General features: G+C 37.9%; 1 protein-coding gene across 5 annotated transcripts in view; it reads left to right on the top strand.

Moving 5' to 3' along the window:
• The window catches only part of epha3 (eph receptor A3), a 119,292-nt gene that overhangs the window by 5,622 nt on the left and 94,491 nt on the right, over positions 1-19,179 (top strand). For 3 of the 5 annotated variants that reach the window (XR_013287172.1, XM_077535925.1, XM_077535926.1), the window contains exons 2-3: positions 1,925-1,989; positions 11,796-12,456. Coding sequence is in view for 4 of the 5 variants with exons in the window: in XM_077535925.1 (XP_077392051.1) it covers positions 1,925-1,989; positions 11,796-12,456 (726 nt within the window). In the remaining variant the exon portion in view is untranslated. Of the gene's footprint in view, positions 1-1,924; positions 1,990-11,128; positions 11,165-11,795; positions 12,457-19,179 lie in introns of those variants that run through there. The other 2 variants (XM_077535924.1, XM_077535927.1) reach the window with 2 other exon arrangements.

The following is a 19,179-nucleotide window of genomic DNA, read 5'->3' as shown; positions in this document are numbered from 1 at the left end:
ACACATTTTAAAATGCATACCCCTGAATTGGCATTTAGATCCTTTATTCAAATCATGTCTGAGAAACTTGAGAAAACAACTGACACCGAGTCGATGCAAATGTCTTTCCTTGGCTCACTTGAACATTTTTCCATTTGTGTAAATACAAATTAGAAATAAAATGCTCGCTACATAATCACTGCAAATGAAAATTGGTCTACAGTCAAGTTTGATCCCCCCCACTTTGCCAATAGTGCTGACAGGGCCGAGTGTTTTCCAGCCAAGAAACTGCTCGTCACGTCTCACCGTCAACCTGGGATGAATAATCAGAACCAAACTTCTGGAACTGTAACTCACCCACAATCGTTTTCTCACATATGTTTTGTCAAGTAGAGTGTCCTTCTGGGGAAAAAGAATACTGAATGCCAGCTTATTCACTTTGGAAGAATGTGTTTATAATCATAAAATGTTCACTATTTGTTTTGTGGCAAGAGCTGTTCACTTTTTATTGCAACTTTTATGTCTTTTCTGGCATTCTTTTCTGAATGTTGTTCTTAAAAAAGATGGAACTTTCCGTACATTTTGCACCATTATCTGTCATCTCAGTCCGGATAATTTGAGACTTGTTCCTGGTGTTTTGTGGTGTGTATGAGTTTTAGTCTACCTATTTATGTATTTATTTATCTCTTTATTCGCTTGCCTACTTCTTATTTATTTGCTGATGTAAAATGTATTGACTTGAAAAACTCGTATTGCACTTCAAAATTTTTGCTTTGTTCTGGTTTACTGCAAAACTGATTTATGTTTATGTACAGCACTTTGTATACAGCAGTGCTTCTCAAATAGTGCCCCCCCCCCCCCCCCCCCCCCCCCCAAGGGGGCGTGAGGCCCCAATCAAGGGGGCCACGTTTGACCTCAGGGAACATGCTTTTTTATTTTTATTTTTTTTACTGTCCTACAATAAAGTGCAATTGCACCTCCACTACATTAGGGGGCAGTGGCGCTCTCATTATTGGCAGAGTGTGCACAGGGAGCATTCGCTCGGTGGTGTAGGGGTTTTGTTTACACTGAGCATGTGCGCTTTGTACACAGCAAAAAATAAATAAATCAGCACAAATTATTTTATATATTTTTGTTTTGCAGGTTAAAGTTTTTTTTTTTTTTTTTTTTTTTTAATATTGTGGTCCTGAGTTAAAGTTGTTGATCAGTTTGAATGCATTAGATATTGATTTTATGTAATTTTACTTTTCCGTATCATATGGTTTGACATGGTCAGTCAAAAAATGTTTATAGTTTAATTAAGGATTTAATTTTATTTTTGAATTTCAGATGCACTTTAAATCTTTTCTGTTACACTTAATAAAGCTATTCTTCGTTGTAAGTTGGTCCATATTTCTTTCTTTTTTTATTCTCTTATACGTTAATACGGATACAGTTTAGGCAGAGGTGTTCTTATAACAATTTTATAGACAAATGATACTATTTATAGTTGCGGGGGGTCGAGATGTTTTCTTCTTACTGGGGGCGGGGGCATGACAGAAAATAATTGAGAAGCACTGGTATACAGCAATGCCTGTTCTTAAAGCGCTTTATAAATAAAGTTGAGTTGAGAAAGTAGCAATTGCGCCGTTCGATGTTGGTCTGACAACTTGCACGACGAGTCAGAAGCTCACATCAGGGAAAAAAAAATGACCCTGCGCATGTTTTCTTTTCTGATATCTGTGCCTAGCAACTTCTGCTTGTATGCTTGCGTGACACTCGGAAACTCTGCTTTTACTGTTGCCAAGCGCAGAATATGTGTATTGTGTGGCAGCTGAGTAAACAGTGGCATGATCAGCCTCAGAGTGCTTGAGGTCGGGGATCTCTCCTGTGGGATTAGATAAGGGCTAATTGGGGCTAACAAGGACTAGACACTCATATGTTCTTTGTTTTCTCTCCACGACAGTGAACCTGTTAGATTCGAAAGCAAGCCAAGGAGAGTTAGGATGGATTTCCTACCCGTCACATGGGGTGAGTATCCTCTGTCTCGAGGTAACTTAGTCATGTGATCCCACTGACGTTGAGGAGCTACTGTTATTTCCATATTTGATGTAGGTTTCGATTGTTTTCTCACTGGCTCTCTCGCTTTGTAATGTCAGACAAATAAGCCAAGCGTAGATTAACCCATTTCTTGAGACCCTTCTCCATTTTACAGGTTAAAGGTTGAACATCTAGCACTCGCCATATGGTCGAGATGCTTAAGAGAAAATGTTTGCATTGGTGTTAACTGTATTTGTGTGTGTGCGTTAAAAGAAAGATTATGGTATTAAGGGATTTTGCGTTGTTTGGACAAAAGCATCCTTGCCGGAATGTTCAATAGGCTTTACCTCTTTCTGGCAGGATACTCATTCAACATTGATAATATTCCAAAATTTATAATGCAGTGGCATTTTTTTTTTCTTTTTAATTACAGCATTTTTCGAACTCAGTTAAATTCATATTGTCATAACTAGACTAAGTGCAATTTCTGGAGAAATTGCGTGGGAATGCTGAAAGCTGAATACGAAGCTGAATGCTGGAAAAAGTTGAAAATGAATGAGGAAAAAGTTGATCTTTAATGTTAAATTGTGTGAGTATTGTAAGTAATGTGTAATCAGACGATATATTCCCAAGAAGCAAATTGAAATTTGAACGGTGTAAATCGGAAGTATTATGTAGGAATTGTTTGATGACCAAGAAGTGTGGAGAATGTTCCCGAAATAATAAAAATAATATTTCAGCATTCTCACAATAAAATATAAATCTCTGCTTTTTTTTTTTTTTTTCCCAAAAACAAAATAAAGTACTTGGAGAACAAAAGTCGAGTTGAATATACCTATTAAAAATTAAAGAAGCATTGTTTGACACATTTTTTTTGTTTAAAAATTATTTCATAGCGTGCCACATTTGACTTCATTTTACGACAAAATGTTCACAGAAGCTGTCAGATTTTATGGAACAAAACAAAATCCTGCCTGCGTACTAGTGATACTAAACAAAAATGATTGCATCCATCCACATAAATCTTTTTTTTTTCTTTCTTTTTTTTTAAACCACAACAAAAATGTTAGTATTGCATTATGCAAAATTCACACTTGAGTGTGCTTTTTGAAATGAACTTGCATCATACTTTTGGGATAAAAAGAAAAAAAAAATGCAGGCTCATCTGTCAGCCTTTCTCCACTACAAAGTGTCTGCAGTGGGTTCTCGCTCAGAGTTTATTTGTCTAACTGGTTAGACTACTGTGCCTCAGGGCTGGCCCGCACACTCACATATGCACACGCACCCACGCACACATTCACATAAGCACATTTTCTTATTTTTTTCCTTGATTAAGTCTTACTTTTTGGCTGTACCTTAAAGTAATTCTCATTTGCTCAGAAGAGCTGCCAGAAGTTTTTTTTTTTCAATCTGGCACCATATAGAAGCTTTAACTTTCCAAATAAAGTTTATACTTAAAGTACACATATTGTGAAAACAGTTGCAATTTCCTGGAGAACGTTTTAAAAACGTTGAAAGGCATTAGACAAATGAAGTATGTAAACTTTGCTTTAAGTGAGCAAAGTAATAATACAGTGGATGTTATTACTTTGTATGCTGTTATAGAAGAAACACATCTGTGGGGAAAAAAAGATAAGAAAATATAAAACTCTTACACCATAGAAAAAGGACTAAAATTGCAAAATTCAACATTTTTGAAAATAGTCTTAAAATAAAAAATGCAGATCAAATTGTGACATGCATGATGTCAACAATTTTTGTGAGACCTCAATTCAGCAGGAATTATGTGGTGGCCACCACGTAGCTCCGCCCTTGATTGATAGGAGCCCTGCGATTGGCTGGCAACCAGTCCGGGGTGTCCCCCGCCTACTGCCCGAAGCTGGCTGGGATAGGCTCTAGCGACCCTTGTGAGGAAAAGCGGTGAAGAAAATGGATGGATGGATGGATGGATGGATGGATGGATGGATGGATGGATGGATGATTGATAGGAGTAAAAGCCAATTGAAGTTATCAATAAACTCAGGTCCCACCTACATCAACAAACAATTTGTTTTTTTTCCCAGATTTTATTTTGTAGTAACGGTTAGGGAAAATGTATGCGAGTAAAAGTATAGATTTTACTTAGGAGCTCCAGTGGAGTAAAAGTTACCAGAAATGTAAAGAATGAAATAAAGTGCAATATGTGAAATTTCTATTAAAACACAATAATAACTAGTGCTGTCACTATTGAATATTTTTAGAATCGATTAATCTATCATTACTCAATCGATTAATCGAGTGATTGGATTAATTTCAATTTTGCATTTAAGTTGTATTACAAAAGCATTCCCCCCTCTGATTACTGTTTATTAACCAGTGATTGGTGGTTATTTTGCACTTAGTATTCATGTAGTGATGATAAAAAAAAAATAAAATAAAAAATAAAAAAAAAGGGGTGGGGGTGTTGTACTATGTTCCCGGTTCGGTCATTGTTTTCCAAATTAAACACAGAAAATAATCAGTAATTGGTCAATTAAAAACAAAATGGCTCCAAATGATTACTCGATTATTATTAATTTGGTAATCGATTGTCGATTAATCGATTAATTTTGACAGCTCTATAAATAACAGGGGCAGAGGTACCAATGCTGCAATGTCCTGAATGTGAGATTGAAAAGAAAGAGTTTGATCGATACGAGGGACAAAAAAAAAAAAAAAAGACGGTGACGAGAAGAGAAAGGCAGGATGAGAGACAGACTGGGAGTGAAAGAATGCTGATGATGAAGTCCTCAAGGTGAATCATCTGTAATTACTCACGTCATTTGGTGACTTGCTCCGATAAGCAAGGCTGCCCTGGGACGGTGCTGCGCACAAATGATTTCTCATAATGTGGCACCGAGCCCTGACACACACGCACACCCCCTTCGCATTGACGGAGCGGCAGCGGCTATTGGTCCGCCGAGACACAACACGCTCCGGTCAGAGCAAATTAAAGAGTTGAGCCTCCCAGGATGTTCGCAGTGTAGACAAGCCGAAATGATGAGTGTCTGCGTGTTAGTATATGCCAATGTGTGTGATCCAGATATACGCTTATCTGTTTGGGAGGCAGGCTGATGGCTGAGCAGTGTCCTGGGAGCTTAGTCGTCCGCAAGACTAAAGAGAGTTACAGATTACATTCTTGAGTGCTCTGAAAGCATTCTTCAGCAACAAACCAACACCCCAGACGCTCTCCGGACATGCAAATAGAATTAATGGGTACACACAGTTAAGTCTATTTTTCGTGGAAGCCAGTGGAGAATACTACATTGCGGCAGTGGCCGACAACTTTGCATATGCCGTGATCATAAACTTCAGCAAAAGTTTATGAATGAAGTTGAAATTCATGGGAGAAAACTCAAAGTAATTACATTTTTAGGTCATGGGCATTTGAATTTTGTTTATTTTGAGATTATTTATCTTGTGATTGACCAACAAACGATCCTCACATACTCTGCATTAAGTCCACAGTCAGCTGGGATAAGTTTGAGCTTCCCCGTGACCCGGAGCAGGATAAGTGGTAGACATGGATGGATCATAAAAAAAAAAAAAAAGACAAAAAAAAAATGTGGGAAAATGTATATGAAGAAAAGCTATGCAACATCATTCTCTGTAAATTGCTTAGCCTCCCAAAAATGTGAAATATTTTATATATTTTTTTTATTTTATTTTATTTTATTTTATTTTATTTTATTTTATTTTTTTTTATTTTATTTTATTTTATTTTATTTTATTTTATTTTATTTTATTTTAATTTATTTTATTATGTTGTACGGTGACCTTGAGTGTCTTGAATGGCGCTTATAAATTAAATGGATTATTATTTATTATTTTTCATTATTATTATTATTATTATTATTACGTTTGATCATTTGCATCACCACTATTTCGAATATTTTCCACTTTTTTTTTTTTTTTTTTTTTGTACAGTATACCTACTGTACCCTTAAGTTGTATGTGGGAAAGGAGAACAAACCACAATGTCCAAAGCATTTTTCAGTCATCAATAAAAGGGCAAAAGAACAGTAAAACACATGAAAGACAATGAGCACTTTCATGCCACAGCTCATGCCCAGACACTCACACACAGACTCAGTTCATGCGCCACCTCACAGGGTCCCGCCTCTTAAAGGCATGTGCATGTACACAGACGCTTGCAGTTTGTAATTTTTATGCTCAAATGTGTTTGAAAAAGTTTTTTTTTTTTTTTTTTTAAATGTGTTGCAGGGACAAAAAGTAAGCACAGCCCGATTATTAGTAGTCAAGGTGACCGATAACCAATATTTAGAGCTGATATTCATTTTCACAAAAATGGAAAATATCGGCACCAATTTATTGAACTACTTTTTTTTTTTTCTTTCTATAGACATCTTTGTTTTAGAATTCTAACTAAAAGTTCAATGACCTTCCTGGGTTGCTGGGTCATTAGCATGCGTTTAAAAAGGTAAATAAAAAATTTAAAAAAAAATAGTAAATGAGAAAAAAATGTAAAGAGCGCCTTGTTTTCTTTAGTAAATACAATTTTCCAGAATTTCAAAACGTCATAAGTTTTTTACTGACCTATAGTTTTAAGTTCAAACAAAGACAAAGATGTGGAGATTTCCCGGCTTTAGGAGCATCTCTTAGTTGACACAGTTTCAAATTGAACTATTATCAGCCATAAGATTCTTCAAAAAGGCAGATGCCGATATTGCCGAAATGCTGAATATCAACGCCAATAATCAGCCTGCCGTTTTTTTTCGATCCATCTCCAAGCATGCTAAACCTTTTCATCAAATTTTTCCTCTGTATTTTCTCTCCTCTGCAAAGCATTTGTTATGTTGGCGTCAGTATAAAGGAGCGTTGAGTCAATGTGACTGCTAAATAAAAATACATCCTTGTAATTGTCTATAACTCCCCAAGACTGCCAAAAAGTGACTTTTCCCATCACATCATAGAAGTTGCATATGGTAAAAATTACAACTTGTACACAATCTTGCCTGGATTGACGCTGGCATGGTTTTATTTACACCAGCTCATCTGTGTTGTCAACATTAAACACATTCACATCTTTCTTTGTTTAAAAATCAGCCAATTTTCTTCAAGATTGGCAGCAAAGCCAAGCAGAGGAAGCATGCAACGTGTGCTCCTTTTGGATAACACAGCCTGAAAAAAAAAAAAAAAAAAAACGCCCTTTGACTGATACGCAGCAGTTGTCGCGTCTGCGACCCCGGTGACCCCTACAGAGGCCAGAGTGTAAGATGGCTCCCACTTGTTGTGGACAGTCCTGTCCTAAACCATTCAGTGATCAAACCATTAACTACTCAGGCATCCTCTGTAGTATGTTTTATATAAACCTGATATTTATACAGAGGTGGGTAGATTAGCCAAAAATTGTACTCAAGTTAGAGTAGCATTACTTCAAAATAATATTACTCATGTAAAAATAAAATGTAGTCATTAACACATTCACTGCCAGCCCAGCAAAAATGTATCATTTGACGTCTTTTTCCGTCAATGGCAGTGAATGAGTTAAAAAAAATTCTCAAGTAGAAATGAAAAAGTATTCGCTGAAAAAAAATACTCAAGTACTGAGTAACTGCTTGAACAATGTGTTTCATTTTTTTTTAAAAAAAACAATGTAATCAGACAGACAAAAACATTCCTTCTGTTTGGGTGAAACCTCTGTTGACACAAAAAAAATATCAGGCTATGAGTTTATAGGCGAGTAAGCCATTGAAATCACGCATTCAGTTTAATTTGCTAAGTTAATGATTAATATGTTAAATCTGAGTGTACACCTGAAAATATTGTGGTCACTAAATTTTGTAAATACTTATCAGCAGAGTAATTAGAAACCTCTACTTTTTAGCCTAAATCTTTTTTGTTTACATATGCTATTGCTCCATTGAATAAGAATGGCTTAACGTTTTCTTACCAGGTTTTGGCATTACATGGAGTCAAGTGTTTATCTGTTACCAAAACTATCTTTACCTTTAATAATTTGTGACATAAGACACCGTGTTATAAAGCTGTTATTCCGCACGGCGTGTAAGGTAAACATGCTAATTATATGAGGCCATGGGTGTTCGGCTTCGTCCTCCCCCGCTGCCATGTTCCAAATGTCGACAGTGTTTCCGCTCCCTGTGGTCACGTGACTGCATTGTTATGTCTGATTGGTAGAATGTTAAGGGAAGGAGTCGTCATGTGATTATTGTTGCTACGTCTGATTGGTGAAACGCAGTCATGTGGCAGAACCGCTGTTGGCGCTCTGGTAAAGATAATGAATAAAAAAAGTAGAAAAAAAAAAAGTAACGACGTTAGTGTGGCCAAATATAGCGGAGTAAGAGTAACGATCCTTTTTCCACACATCTACTCAAGTAAAAGTAAAAAGTATTGTGTGGTAAAACTACTCTTAGAAGTACTTTTTTTTTTTTTTTTTTTTAAGTTACTCAAGTACATGTAACGGACTAAATGTAACTCGTTACTACCCACCTCTGTATTTATATTTATTTATATATATAGACGATTATTGCTGAATTCACTCAGGATGCTTACATTCTGTCTTGTTTCCTAAAGTCTCGGTCTAAAAGCATTGTTACCCTACACTGGCCTCTACACTGGCCCGTTAACTCTCATTGACCTTCCTTTGAAGCGGGCGAACTGCTGAGACGTGCCTGTTGCCATACTTGTCATTGCTTTAACGGCTCATGTTACCGCACTCTCATTTTACTGTCCCTTAAGTTGCTTCACCTACAGCAAAGATCAGAGCAACCTGGGACAAGATCACACCAAACAGTGGCCCAGCTGTGACCACAGGGGGTAGGGGGGCAGAGGTCACGTGGACCGGTGGATGGTCCTGGTGTTGTTATATGTCAATTAAGATTCAATGGGAGGGGGGAGTTTCACCTACTTGGTGATAAACAAAAGAGTTGTCCGCTTGTTGCTTTTAATTATTGAGACATGTTTGGGAAGCAAGCGTCTCCATATCCACAGTTGGAATTTCCTCAGCTGGTGGAAGAGCTTCGCTAATAGTTACTAATTGTATGTATCATAAATGATTATGTATTCTTGATAGCTTCCATTTGTTTTCTATAATGAATGAACTGAAAACACACAAGCCAGCAATGTAGTTGTTTTAATTGCACAATGGTTGGCTTCGCATCAGCAGGCCATTTATGTGTAAATCAATTTTATAGACATTTTCAAGGAATTGACAACTCGTTTTTCGATTAAACATGGAATTGACGCAATGAGAGGAGTGTTTTTTTTTTATGTAAAAGAAAGGGCATATGTCTGTTATGCAAGCAGCAGCATGCAAAGTGAAAATCATTTTCTCGCAGATCAACAAAAGGCTGCGGATGACAGCATAAACAACAGTGAGTCAACTCCACTGAACTACTACAAATGGGGCACTAAGTAGACTTAATTACTTACAACGCAGAAGAGACACCTCTGGGTAAAACACAGTGGAAGGCTTGATTGGCTGAAAGAGAAAAAGCAGGGCGGGACTGATGAGGCGGTGAAATGAATAACACTGACGCTTGGAGGAAAAACATTCATCCATCCATTTTCTATACCGCTTATCTTCATTAGGGTCAAATGAAACAAAAAATAATAATAAAAAACAACAACAACATATTTTAATAATAATAATAATAATAATAATAATAAGGAGGAGGAGTCAACACAACAATCTATTTAAAGTTTCAGTGATGTTAACACATTCATTGCCAGACCAGCAAAAAAAAAATGCATCATTTGATGTATTTTTCCGTCAATGGCAGTGAATGAGTTAAAAAAAAAGAAAAAAAAAGCCAACACTCAAGCATGTCTTCCTTTGCCTGTTTTGGTTAGACATATTAGACTACACTGATGAATGAGGTGATGCTGTCAAACTAATACAGTGGAGAATAAACACCAATGGAATTTCAAGGGCCATTTTTTGTAGCTTATGGTGTTCTCTCCTTCCTCCATCACTCGCTACTTGAGCTAGCGGCACCTCACCAGCTCTCCAGGCTTTTCACTTGAGGTCTTTTACTAAGAGATGAAAAGCAAGTGGCAATCCTGAAGCCTGAGAGGTACTTGAACACTCAAAAGATATGATTTGCGCACGCACAATCGCAACAAAATTAGTAATAGAGTTAAGAGCGTTCAAATCTTGTCATGCTGTGTTCACACTTTAAAAACACCTGCTTTGTGTCTACAGTGGGCATGCCACATGGACTATATGTGAATGCACATACAGTATCGTCCCGGAAGGTTTTAAGATTCAACACTTGTCCAAAAGTGCTGATAATTCAGTTTCTACTTATCAAGACAGTCTCTTTGTCATTCAGAAGTGCTGCCCATCCATTCCCTTTTATTTCACCAGAAGAGAACAAAGCATTCCTTTAGACCAGTGGTTCTTAACCTTGTTGGAGGTACTGAACCCCACCAGGTTCCTATTACTGGGAGAGGAGCCTTTTCATCAAATCTGGTACTCTATACTTTGAATTCTAAAAGCGTTGTGTTCTTGTATTCCCCATGTCCATGCAGTTTAAGGAAGTGTTCCTTTAGTTTTCTGGATTAGAATTGTTCAACTTGGCATTGCAATTTATGCAGTTAGGACGGTCACGCTGACTCCCATCACTCAAATCAAATCTATATTTATAGAGCACTTTAAAACAACCGCCACTGTTTTCTTAGGAAGGAACCCAAAAAAACAGCACAGGCCCCAGAATTGAACCCTGTGGAACACCATACGTTATACATGTGAATTCATACTGCACATATTCCTCCAACCACTTTCCTTTTTTGATGGCCAAGTGGGGCATATCATAACGAAACATTTGAGTCAGTTGTGTGTCTTGAGCTCCGCCAAACCCCTGAGACTGACTCACCGAACACCTGGAGTTCGATCGAACCCAGGTTAAGAACCACTGCTTTCGACCCAATCATTCTAATGTCTGTCAATGTAACCGCAATGAACCCAGCATTTCAGGTGTTTTCCCATTCATCATCTCTCCGATTCACTGTTGATTTTCCTGAACTGCGAAGCCAAAGCGCATGATCAATGAGACTTCCCACTGTGTTGAATTCAAAAGGAATGACCCCACTTTCTTGTCTCCTTTCCTCTCTCATCGCTTTCTTCCAGTGGAGGGAAAATGTAAGATAGCCATGAACGTTCCTGGTATACACTGAAATCTCTCCATACTTTCTAGCTTCTTTATTTTCGTAGTAGTTACCGCACGTTTCTATTAGTAGCATAACTATGACGTAGCTAGCCAACAACTGCCGTCCTCACTTGTAGATCAACTGCTAGTGAAAGGGGTGGAAAAAAAACTCTACAAGATTTTGTTTTAAAGAACAGCCTACAAATTGTACTGATTTGAATCATATATTTTGTGTTTCTTTCATTTCTAGAAGATTTGATCAATTTGGTGTTCTAAAAGAGATCTGGTAGTGGTATTTTCCACCCTTAAGTGTTTAGATTTCAGCATGGATGTGTCTGAATCTAAATAACTTGACTGTAAATGTTGCAGAATGGTAATAACTTTCTTTTTTTCTCTATTATCCTTCCCTATTTTTCCTTATTTCTGCTTTTCTGATGCTTTCCTTCCTTCTTCTGTTCACCCAAAATGCTCCCGACTATCTCTATTTCCTGATCTTTTACTTCTTTGCTCTATCTTTTATTACTTTCTTACTGTCTCTGCCTTTTCTGCCAAATTTCTCCTGCATTTACCTCTACGGCTTTCCTTTTGCTTCTATTCGTCTTTCCCTATTTCTGTCCTTTGTCCCATTCCATCCATTTTTTTTTCCAGTGGGAGGAGATCAGTGGGGTGGATGAGCATTATACCCCCATCAGGACTTTCCAGGTGTGCAATGTAATGGAGTACAGCCAGAACAACTGGCTTCGCACCAACTGGATCCCTCGCCAGTCAGCCCAGAAGATCTACGTGGAACTGAAGTTCACGCTGAGGGACTGCAACTCCATCCCGTTGGTCCTGGGCACATGCAAGGAGACCTTCAACCTTCTCTACTTGGAGACCGACGACGACCAAGGCAGTCACTTCCGAGAACACCAGTTCTCCAAGATCGACACCATCGCCGCGGATGAAAGTTTCACTCAAATGGACCTCGGCGACCGTATTCTCAAACTCAACACTGAAGTGCGCGAAGTGGGACCCATGACCAAGAAGGGTTTCTACCTGGCATTCCAGGACGTGGGTGCCTGCGTAGCGTTAGTCTCTGTAAGGGTTTACTTTAAAAAGTGCCCAAACACAGTGAAGAATCTGGCATCGTTTCCTGACACGGTGCCAGTGGACTCCCAGTCACTGGTCGAGGTGAAAGGTTTATGTGTCAATAACTCCAAAGAGGAGGAGCCACCGCGAATGTACTGCAGCACGGAGGGCGAGTGGCTTGTGCCGATTGGAAAGTGTCTGTGCAACCCAGGCTATGAAGAAAGAAGCAGCACCTGTCAAAGTAAGAGTCTTTTATTCTTGTATGCATTATTTTTTTTACCGTGTACCATTTATTTTCTTTTACACATTCTTGAATCCACTTCCCTGAATCACACACTTGTATTTGAAATATTGGACGTCGTATAACGCACGTTTACCAAATATGTGTTTGATGTGAATACGTTCACACCCCATATCTGTCAGCTCAGAACTTTTCTATCATAAAATGTCCAATCTTTATTTTTAAGTAGATGCATGTGTGCGTGAGTAGAAAGAACCCAAGAAAACCATAGTGGGGGTGGATGAATCAGCAGTCACACATTTATTTTTTCCATTCATGCATGATTTGTTATCCAGGTCTTGGGCTGGAGTGTTCAGCACACGGTAGTTTGATAGTAAGCCGCTCTGTGTCACATCATTAACTTTGGGGAGATCTGAACCAGAGCACCAAGAATGGAAGTGATAACACAGAAGAAAGAAAAGGGTTGGAGGGTGAACGGTAAAATACGAAATAACTGTGGTGGTGGTTGCGGGTGTTGGAGGAGACATGTGTGAGTCGGCGTAAAATCAAGTCTGGAGATACTCAGTTTCACCCTGGAAGTGTATTGATACCCTGGAGGTGGTTTCCAGCTATCCTGATGCCTAATTTTGGTCTAAGGTCTGCTTACGTCATTCATGCGGGAGACTGATGTGAATTGTTGTCAGTTGGTTGCAGGAGTAAAAGTATGCAACGAGTGGACGGGCTGTTTTACTAGGACTTACTAACACTTTTGAAAGTATACTCAGTATTTCATTTTTCTTTTTTTTAATGGTTCTTGTCTATTCACGTCATTTTCAAATATATTGTTATAATATATTGCATATTGTCAATGTATCCTTGAGCAAGACACTGAACCCTGATTTGCTCCCAGTGTACCTGGCAGCACCCTGTGTGGCAGCGGCCGATCACTGGTGTGTGAATGGGTGAATGTGAGGCTATGCAAAGCGCTTTGGGCGCTATAGCTAAAAAAAGCATTATATGATTAGCAGTCCATTCCATTTGATGAACACTTGTCCTCATTGCGCTTTACTTGTTTGTTTTGTATGCATAATCGGAAATTATCTATGGTTTTTGACTGTGATATTCTCATTGGGTGGCTTCACATAACTGCCATAATGATTATGATGATCATATCTTAGTACTTTGCACTACAAAACTTCAACTTTTAATATTTGAATTGTCCCTTGTGTCACTTTTAAAAACATAATTCACATGTTCACAGTGTTAGTAGCTAGCATAATGCTTTATGCTAGCGACTATGAATCAGTCGCTAGCATAAAGCATTATGCTAGCTACTGCGAACACTGTGAACTTATCCTGTTCAGAGAAAAATCAGGCACAGGATATTGGGACATCCTGAAACACAATTAGAACGTCATAGCAATTGATGTCAATTTCCAGAGCTACCACCACACATTTGAACAGAACTCAAACATCATCTTGCGCCCATTCATCCCTCTTGCCTAATTTTTCACTATATATAAAAAGACCATCTCTTGACCACCTCTGCTTTTTTCTAAAATTGTTTTGGAAACTTTGAGATTACACATATTGGTGGTTTCTGGCAACTTCCTGTTTAATTCATGCTCCTCTGGTTTATGCATGTGTTTACATTTTTTGAAATTAAAGCCAAAAGTGCTTGCAGACACAGCATGTGCTGTAAAACCCCAAGCTGTCTTCGATGTGGCTGGCAGCAGTGGTTTATGTCATTCTATATGTTCTGCTCCAGAATATTAATGTGCTCAAAGCAGACATTTCTGCACGAGCCTCTCCACAATGGTCTGTAAGATTCTTCTTGCATGGGAGAAAATATCTACATCTCTTTTATCATATCTGGTTGCAAATGCTACAATGCTGATGCACGTTCTGCTTTCCAGAACCAGGCTCGTTGTTAATTAAAGATCAAAGCGAGTGTCACGGGTTAAACCCCTGCTGCTGGGGCCAAGGGAACTTCTTTTCTGGGATGGGGGGACTTCTGGCAGACTCACTGTCCTCATGCTTTGTTATCACTATCATGCGGGTATTCTGTGCTAACAAAATGTCAAAAGATAGAGAGGAAAGAAATGTATACTTCTGCTCTGATAAATGGGGATTATCATGAGTTGTTGCTGTTCTGATAATGCTTAGAAACAGTTCGCCTCTGACCTGGGTTATGACCTGCGACTGTTTAAATATGATGAGTAGTTCTAAATGCATGGCTTCTATAATGGCGTACATACTGTAGATGTAATATCAAATAGTGAGAGATTGACGTCGTGTTAAATATGCGTTAACTTTTCCCCGTGTGTATAAATCTGTATTAAATGCATTATGCTGGCAAACAGCAGCTTGTCGCAAGCGCCAACCACTTGAGCCAATCAGCCTTCTTTCACGTCCCTGTGAATTGTGTGAATGTTTGGATGTACTGGACAATCTCTTATTGAATTCAGAGTGCTCTAATGGACTCTAATAAGGTCTTATGTTACTCTGGAGTGGGACAGCTGCATCAACAGGACCCTGCATCCCCCGCGTGCAGCCACCATGGGCCCCTGAGTACAGCTCACTGCCCAGACCCTCTGTGTTAACAGACAGATGAGTGTATGGGGTTAGGTCACCTAACAGACCGATAGCAAGGAAGCTGAACGCATATCAATGTTGCGGTAGACAGCGCAAAGTGATAAATACAGGCATGTGTAAGACATACATTATCAGTGGCAGTATCAAAAATGAAGGCAGGAACACCCAAAAACAAGCAGAAACAGAATGGTGGTCTATAGTCATTGATTAAGTATGTATTTTAGCCTTGTATTTAACTCATTTGCTCCCAATAACGTGTAAATACGTTTTTTTTATGTTGTAAGTGTCCCAAAGACGTATTTATACGTTTTTTGGGTTTTTTTTTTTATGCTAGAGCATACAGAAGGCTTTGATGCAGCCTCTGAAATGCAAAGAACGGTTGCAGAAATGGTAGTTTGGCAAACGGCCAGCAGGTGGCAGCAGAGCAAAGGAGATCAACCAGGGCCATCTGGAAAAAAAGCTACATTACTTAGAATTTTAAATAGATTTGTGAAAACTGATGAAACTTAGCTCTCTTCTAATGCTAATTGCTGCAAAACGGAAGCAGATAGAAACATACTTTTTTTTTTTTCCTGATGAAACAAGAGACTTTAATCTTTCTTGCGCTTGCCGCAAAAACTGGCACGTCTTCATTTTTATGCCGGTGCAAGTCTAGTTTACTAGTTTTGGAATTTGACAGACTTGCATTTGCTATTACATGGCCACAATGGGCCTAACAATTTGGTGATAGAAAGTAGAGTAAACGTTAGACCAGGTGAAACCAGGTCTAAGTTGTAGCGCAGGTGGTGTAATGTGATTTTGGTGAATTTGATCCAGGCGGTGGTGGATGTCGTCGGTTGTCACACAGCGATGCAGAATTGTCAAGTGCCATAGATCCTTAGAAACGTACCCTGCACACACCCCAATCTCCTGCACGGACTCCAGTGAGTCCGTTATGCTTCCACCAGGTAGACCATGTGCTTCTTCTGAGCTGAATTTACAGGGAATAATAATTCACTCCCACAACGCCACAAATAACGAATTTCTCACTATTAAACTGCACTTTGGCATCTGAAAATCGTCGTTTTACATCAAATAGAATTTCTAATTAGTAAATGGCAGATTTTTTATGGACCATCTCAAAATCAAAGCTGAAATTCCACACGACTCACATCTTGATTATAGTACTTTATTTCAAATCCAATGTGCTAGAATTGTAAAAGCTATCACCTTTCAAATCCTTATACATCTAGTATCTGTATTTACAGGTACTGCACATACAAACAAAAGTTCATCTGAGTAATCAGGTCATTATTGAACTGAAGAGAATGTTGACATGGAATGTGATGCGAGAACTGTTGCATGTTTTTGTGCCTTAGTGATTCAAACTGCTCTTTGTTGAATATTTCATATTTTGTTTTTCATCACGGCTGCAGCATTAATGCAGGCTCTTCCATTAACTGACACCTCTGGCGTGATGAGAGAGGGGGTCGAGAGAGAACATTAGAGCGGTTTTCTGTTTATACAGACACAGTGTGTTTAAAGGGCCTCTATAGAGTACACTTGTAGGGATAGACCGATTATCGGCCCGGCCAATTATCGGTGCCGATATTTGTCAACAAGTCAAATATCGGCACCGATAATTGGCCGTTTTACGAATTTGAAGGGCAATAAAGCTGGAATCAAGTTATGTCATTAAATAATTAAAAAAAATTTTTTTTTGAAATTATGTTGAAATTTTGTAAAACTTTATATACAGTAGAAAACATAAGAAAACACATTTATTTATGTATGTATTTATTTATTTATTTATTTATTTATTTATTTATTTATGTATTCACTGCAAACACTGGGAAGTCCCAACACTTTTTAATTTATTAAAAAAAAATAATAATAATAAAAAAATAAATTTAGAAATTATGTTGACATTTTGGAAAACTTTATTTACAGTAGAAAACTATTTATTTATTTATTTATTTGCTTGCTTAGTTTTGAATTTAGCTTAACACATGCTGATGACCCTGGAAGTTCCCTACATTTTCTACAATTTCTGTTAAAATTTTTAATTAAACAAAACTGTCTATTGTTTATATGTTTTAAAATTAAAAAGGTTCATTTTATTTTATTATTTTTTTTTACACAATAATTTTCTCTTTTACTGCAAATGATGTCGGCTTGAATTATTGGTTATCGGCCTCCTTGACGACGAATAATCGGTATCGGCCCTGAAGAAAACGTATCGGTCTATCACTAGTGTGTGTCGAGTTGTGTTCATGACGTTGAACTGTTTAAGGAAACAAGTATGTTTTTTTTCAGTGGTGCCATCAAATCTGTTATTAAATGGAATGTGTATTTATGCCGTATTTGTGTATGTGACCAGTGGCAAAGAATGGATATTTCATCATGTGTATCCCAGCGGCTTAGCTTGTGAGCGGTTATGACGGCGGTGGCCAGATTACTGTATGTTTTGAGAGTAGCCTTTCCGCAGAGACTGCGAGGTCAGATCTAATCTATACAAAGTCGGTCTTTCATCTGTCATTAGAACAAACTGCAGCAGGTGAAGCGACTCCTGTCTACCATCAGTGTGAAATTCCTGCGACCTTAATTTGATCCTAAAACAGCAAACGGATGTCTGTAAGGAGAGTGTGGATATGTGTGTATAAATGTGCCACGCTATATATGCATTTTGCAAATGCAAGCAGCTGTCCGGTCGCATGTTGATGAGAGGATTTTACGTTCTCACTTGAGGTGAAGACACACAATAGCTTACCCAGCCGGCTATGTTGTTAATGCTTTAAACAATAACACATTCTTATGCTAAACTTGACTCTGTGTTCTCCTCACATCTTATTTACTAGAGGAAAGGGATTGTCTTTAGTAAATATTTGTGGCACTTTATATAAAATGACCAAGTTTGTGAAGTTTTGTTATGGATCAGTGGAGTTAATCAAGTTAAGTGGCATTGGAAAACCTGCTTAATTTATAGTTTGTTTATTGGATTATTACAGTAACATTGCTCTTTTTGTGGATTCTCTTCTGAATGTTGATAATTGTTGAGCTCGACATGGGCAAGGATGCGATAAAATTGAGTATATGCAGTACATTTATATTGTCAAATATGATGCACATTTTTTGGGGCTGGCCTGAAGTAGTTGTGACATTTGACATTAAGGGCTACAAATAGTAGGGATGTAATGATATCCAAACATCACGATACGATATTATCATGATATTGTGGGGGTTTGGCGATATTAAAAAAAGATAACAATATTGTAAATTAAAAAAAAAGAGCTCACACTAAAAAAGCACAATATTGTGCACATGACAGCAATACATGTAAACCACCTACAATCTATAATAACAATATTGAGGCACTTTCTTGCTAATGCATGCACACATTGATCGCTTCACAAGCAAATTAGGTTCCCCTTCATCTGACAATTAGCATAGATTTTAAATAGAAGGCTAAAACATCCCTAATGAAAATTAAATTGCACTAATAAACTAGCCACTAGAGGGTGATAGAACTGCACACATGGAAATCAACCTGACTATTTTTTTAACAGATGTGTTCCTTTTAAAAATTGTGAACATGACGACAACAATATTGTGGGAGTTTTAATATCACAATATCACGATATTGCCCTGATCATTACATCCCTAATAAATAGCGGGTACAAAATTGCGTGCTCACACTAACAGATTGTGATTGTTGCTAATCAGCGTGTTGCATGTGATTTATCACGCCAAAATGGAAGATACTACAGTAAATTGTGTGTTCACTCATCAAAATAAATTAGGTGCACTGCTGTCAACATGTCTGAAAGTTATATATGTGATATCAATGAAATAATAATACGCTACGGCAATTTTTGTTTCTAGCATTGACATAATGTGAATATTTAAAAAAAAAATCTGTTCTTTCTGCACAGCAATGCCTTTAGCATCTAGCTTTTAGAGGTAGCATTTAAACACCAAATCAACAATCACAAACAGTCACAGATTTGATTAATCACTCATGTGCTAAATTAATCCAATTCCCAAAATGTGCAAAATGAAATGTGAGGCATTTTAGCACGTTTGGCAGACGTAATCCTGGGTCTGCTCGGTTAACGGTTCGGCTTCTACGTCTGCCGGCCATCTTTTGCACATGTGAACCTTTAGTAAATC

Source organism: Festucalex cinctus, chromosome 11, assembly GCF_051991245.1.
Source record: "Festucalex cinctus isolate MCC-2025b chromosome 11, RoL_Fcin_1.0, whole genome shotgun sequence".
Classification (NCBI taxonomy): Eukaryota; Metazoa; Chordata; class Actinopteri; order Syngnathiformes; family Syngnathidae; genus Festucalex; species Festucalex cinctus.
This window is presented reverse-complemented; position numbering and strand designations above follow the sequence as displayed.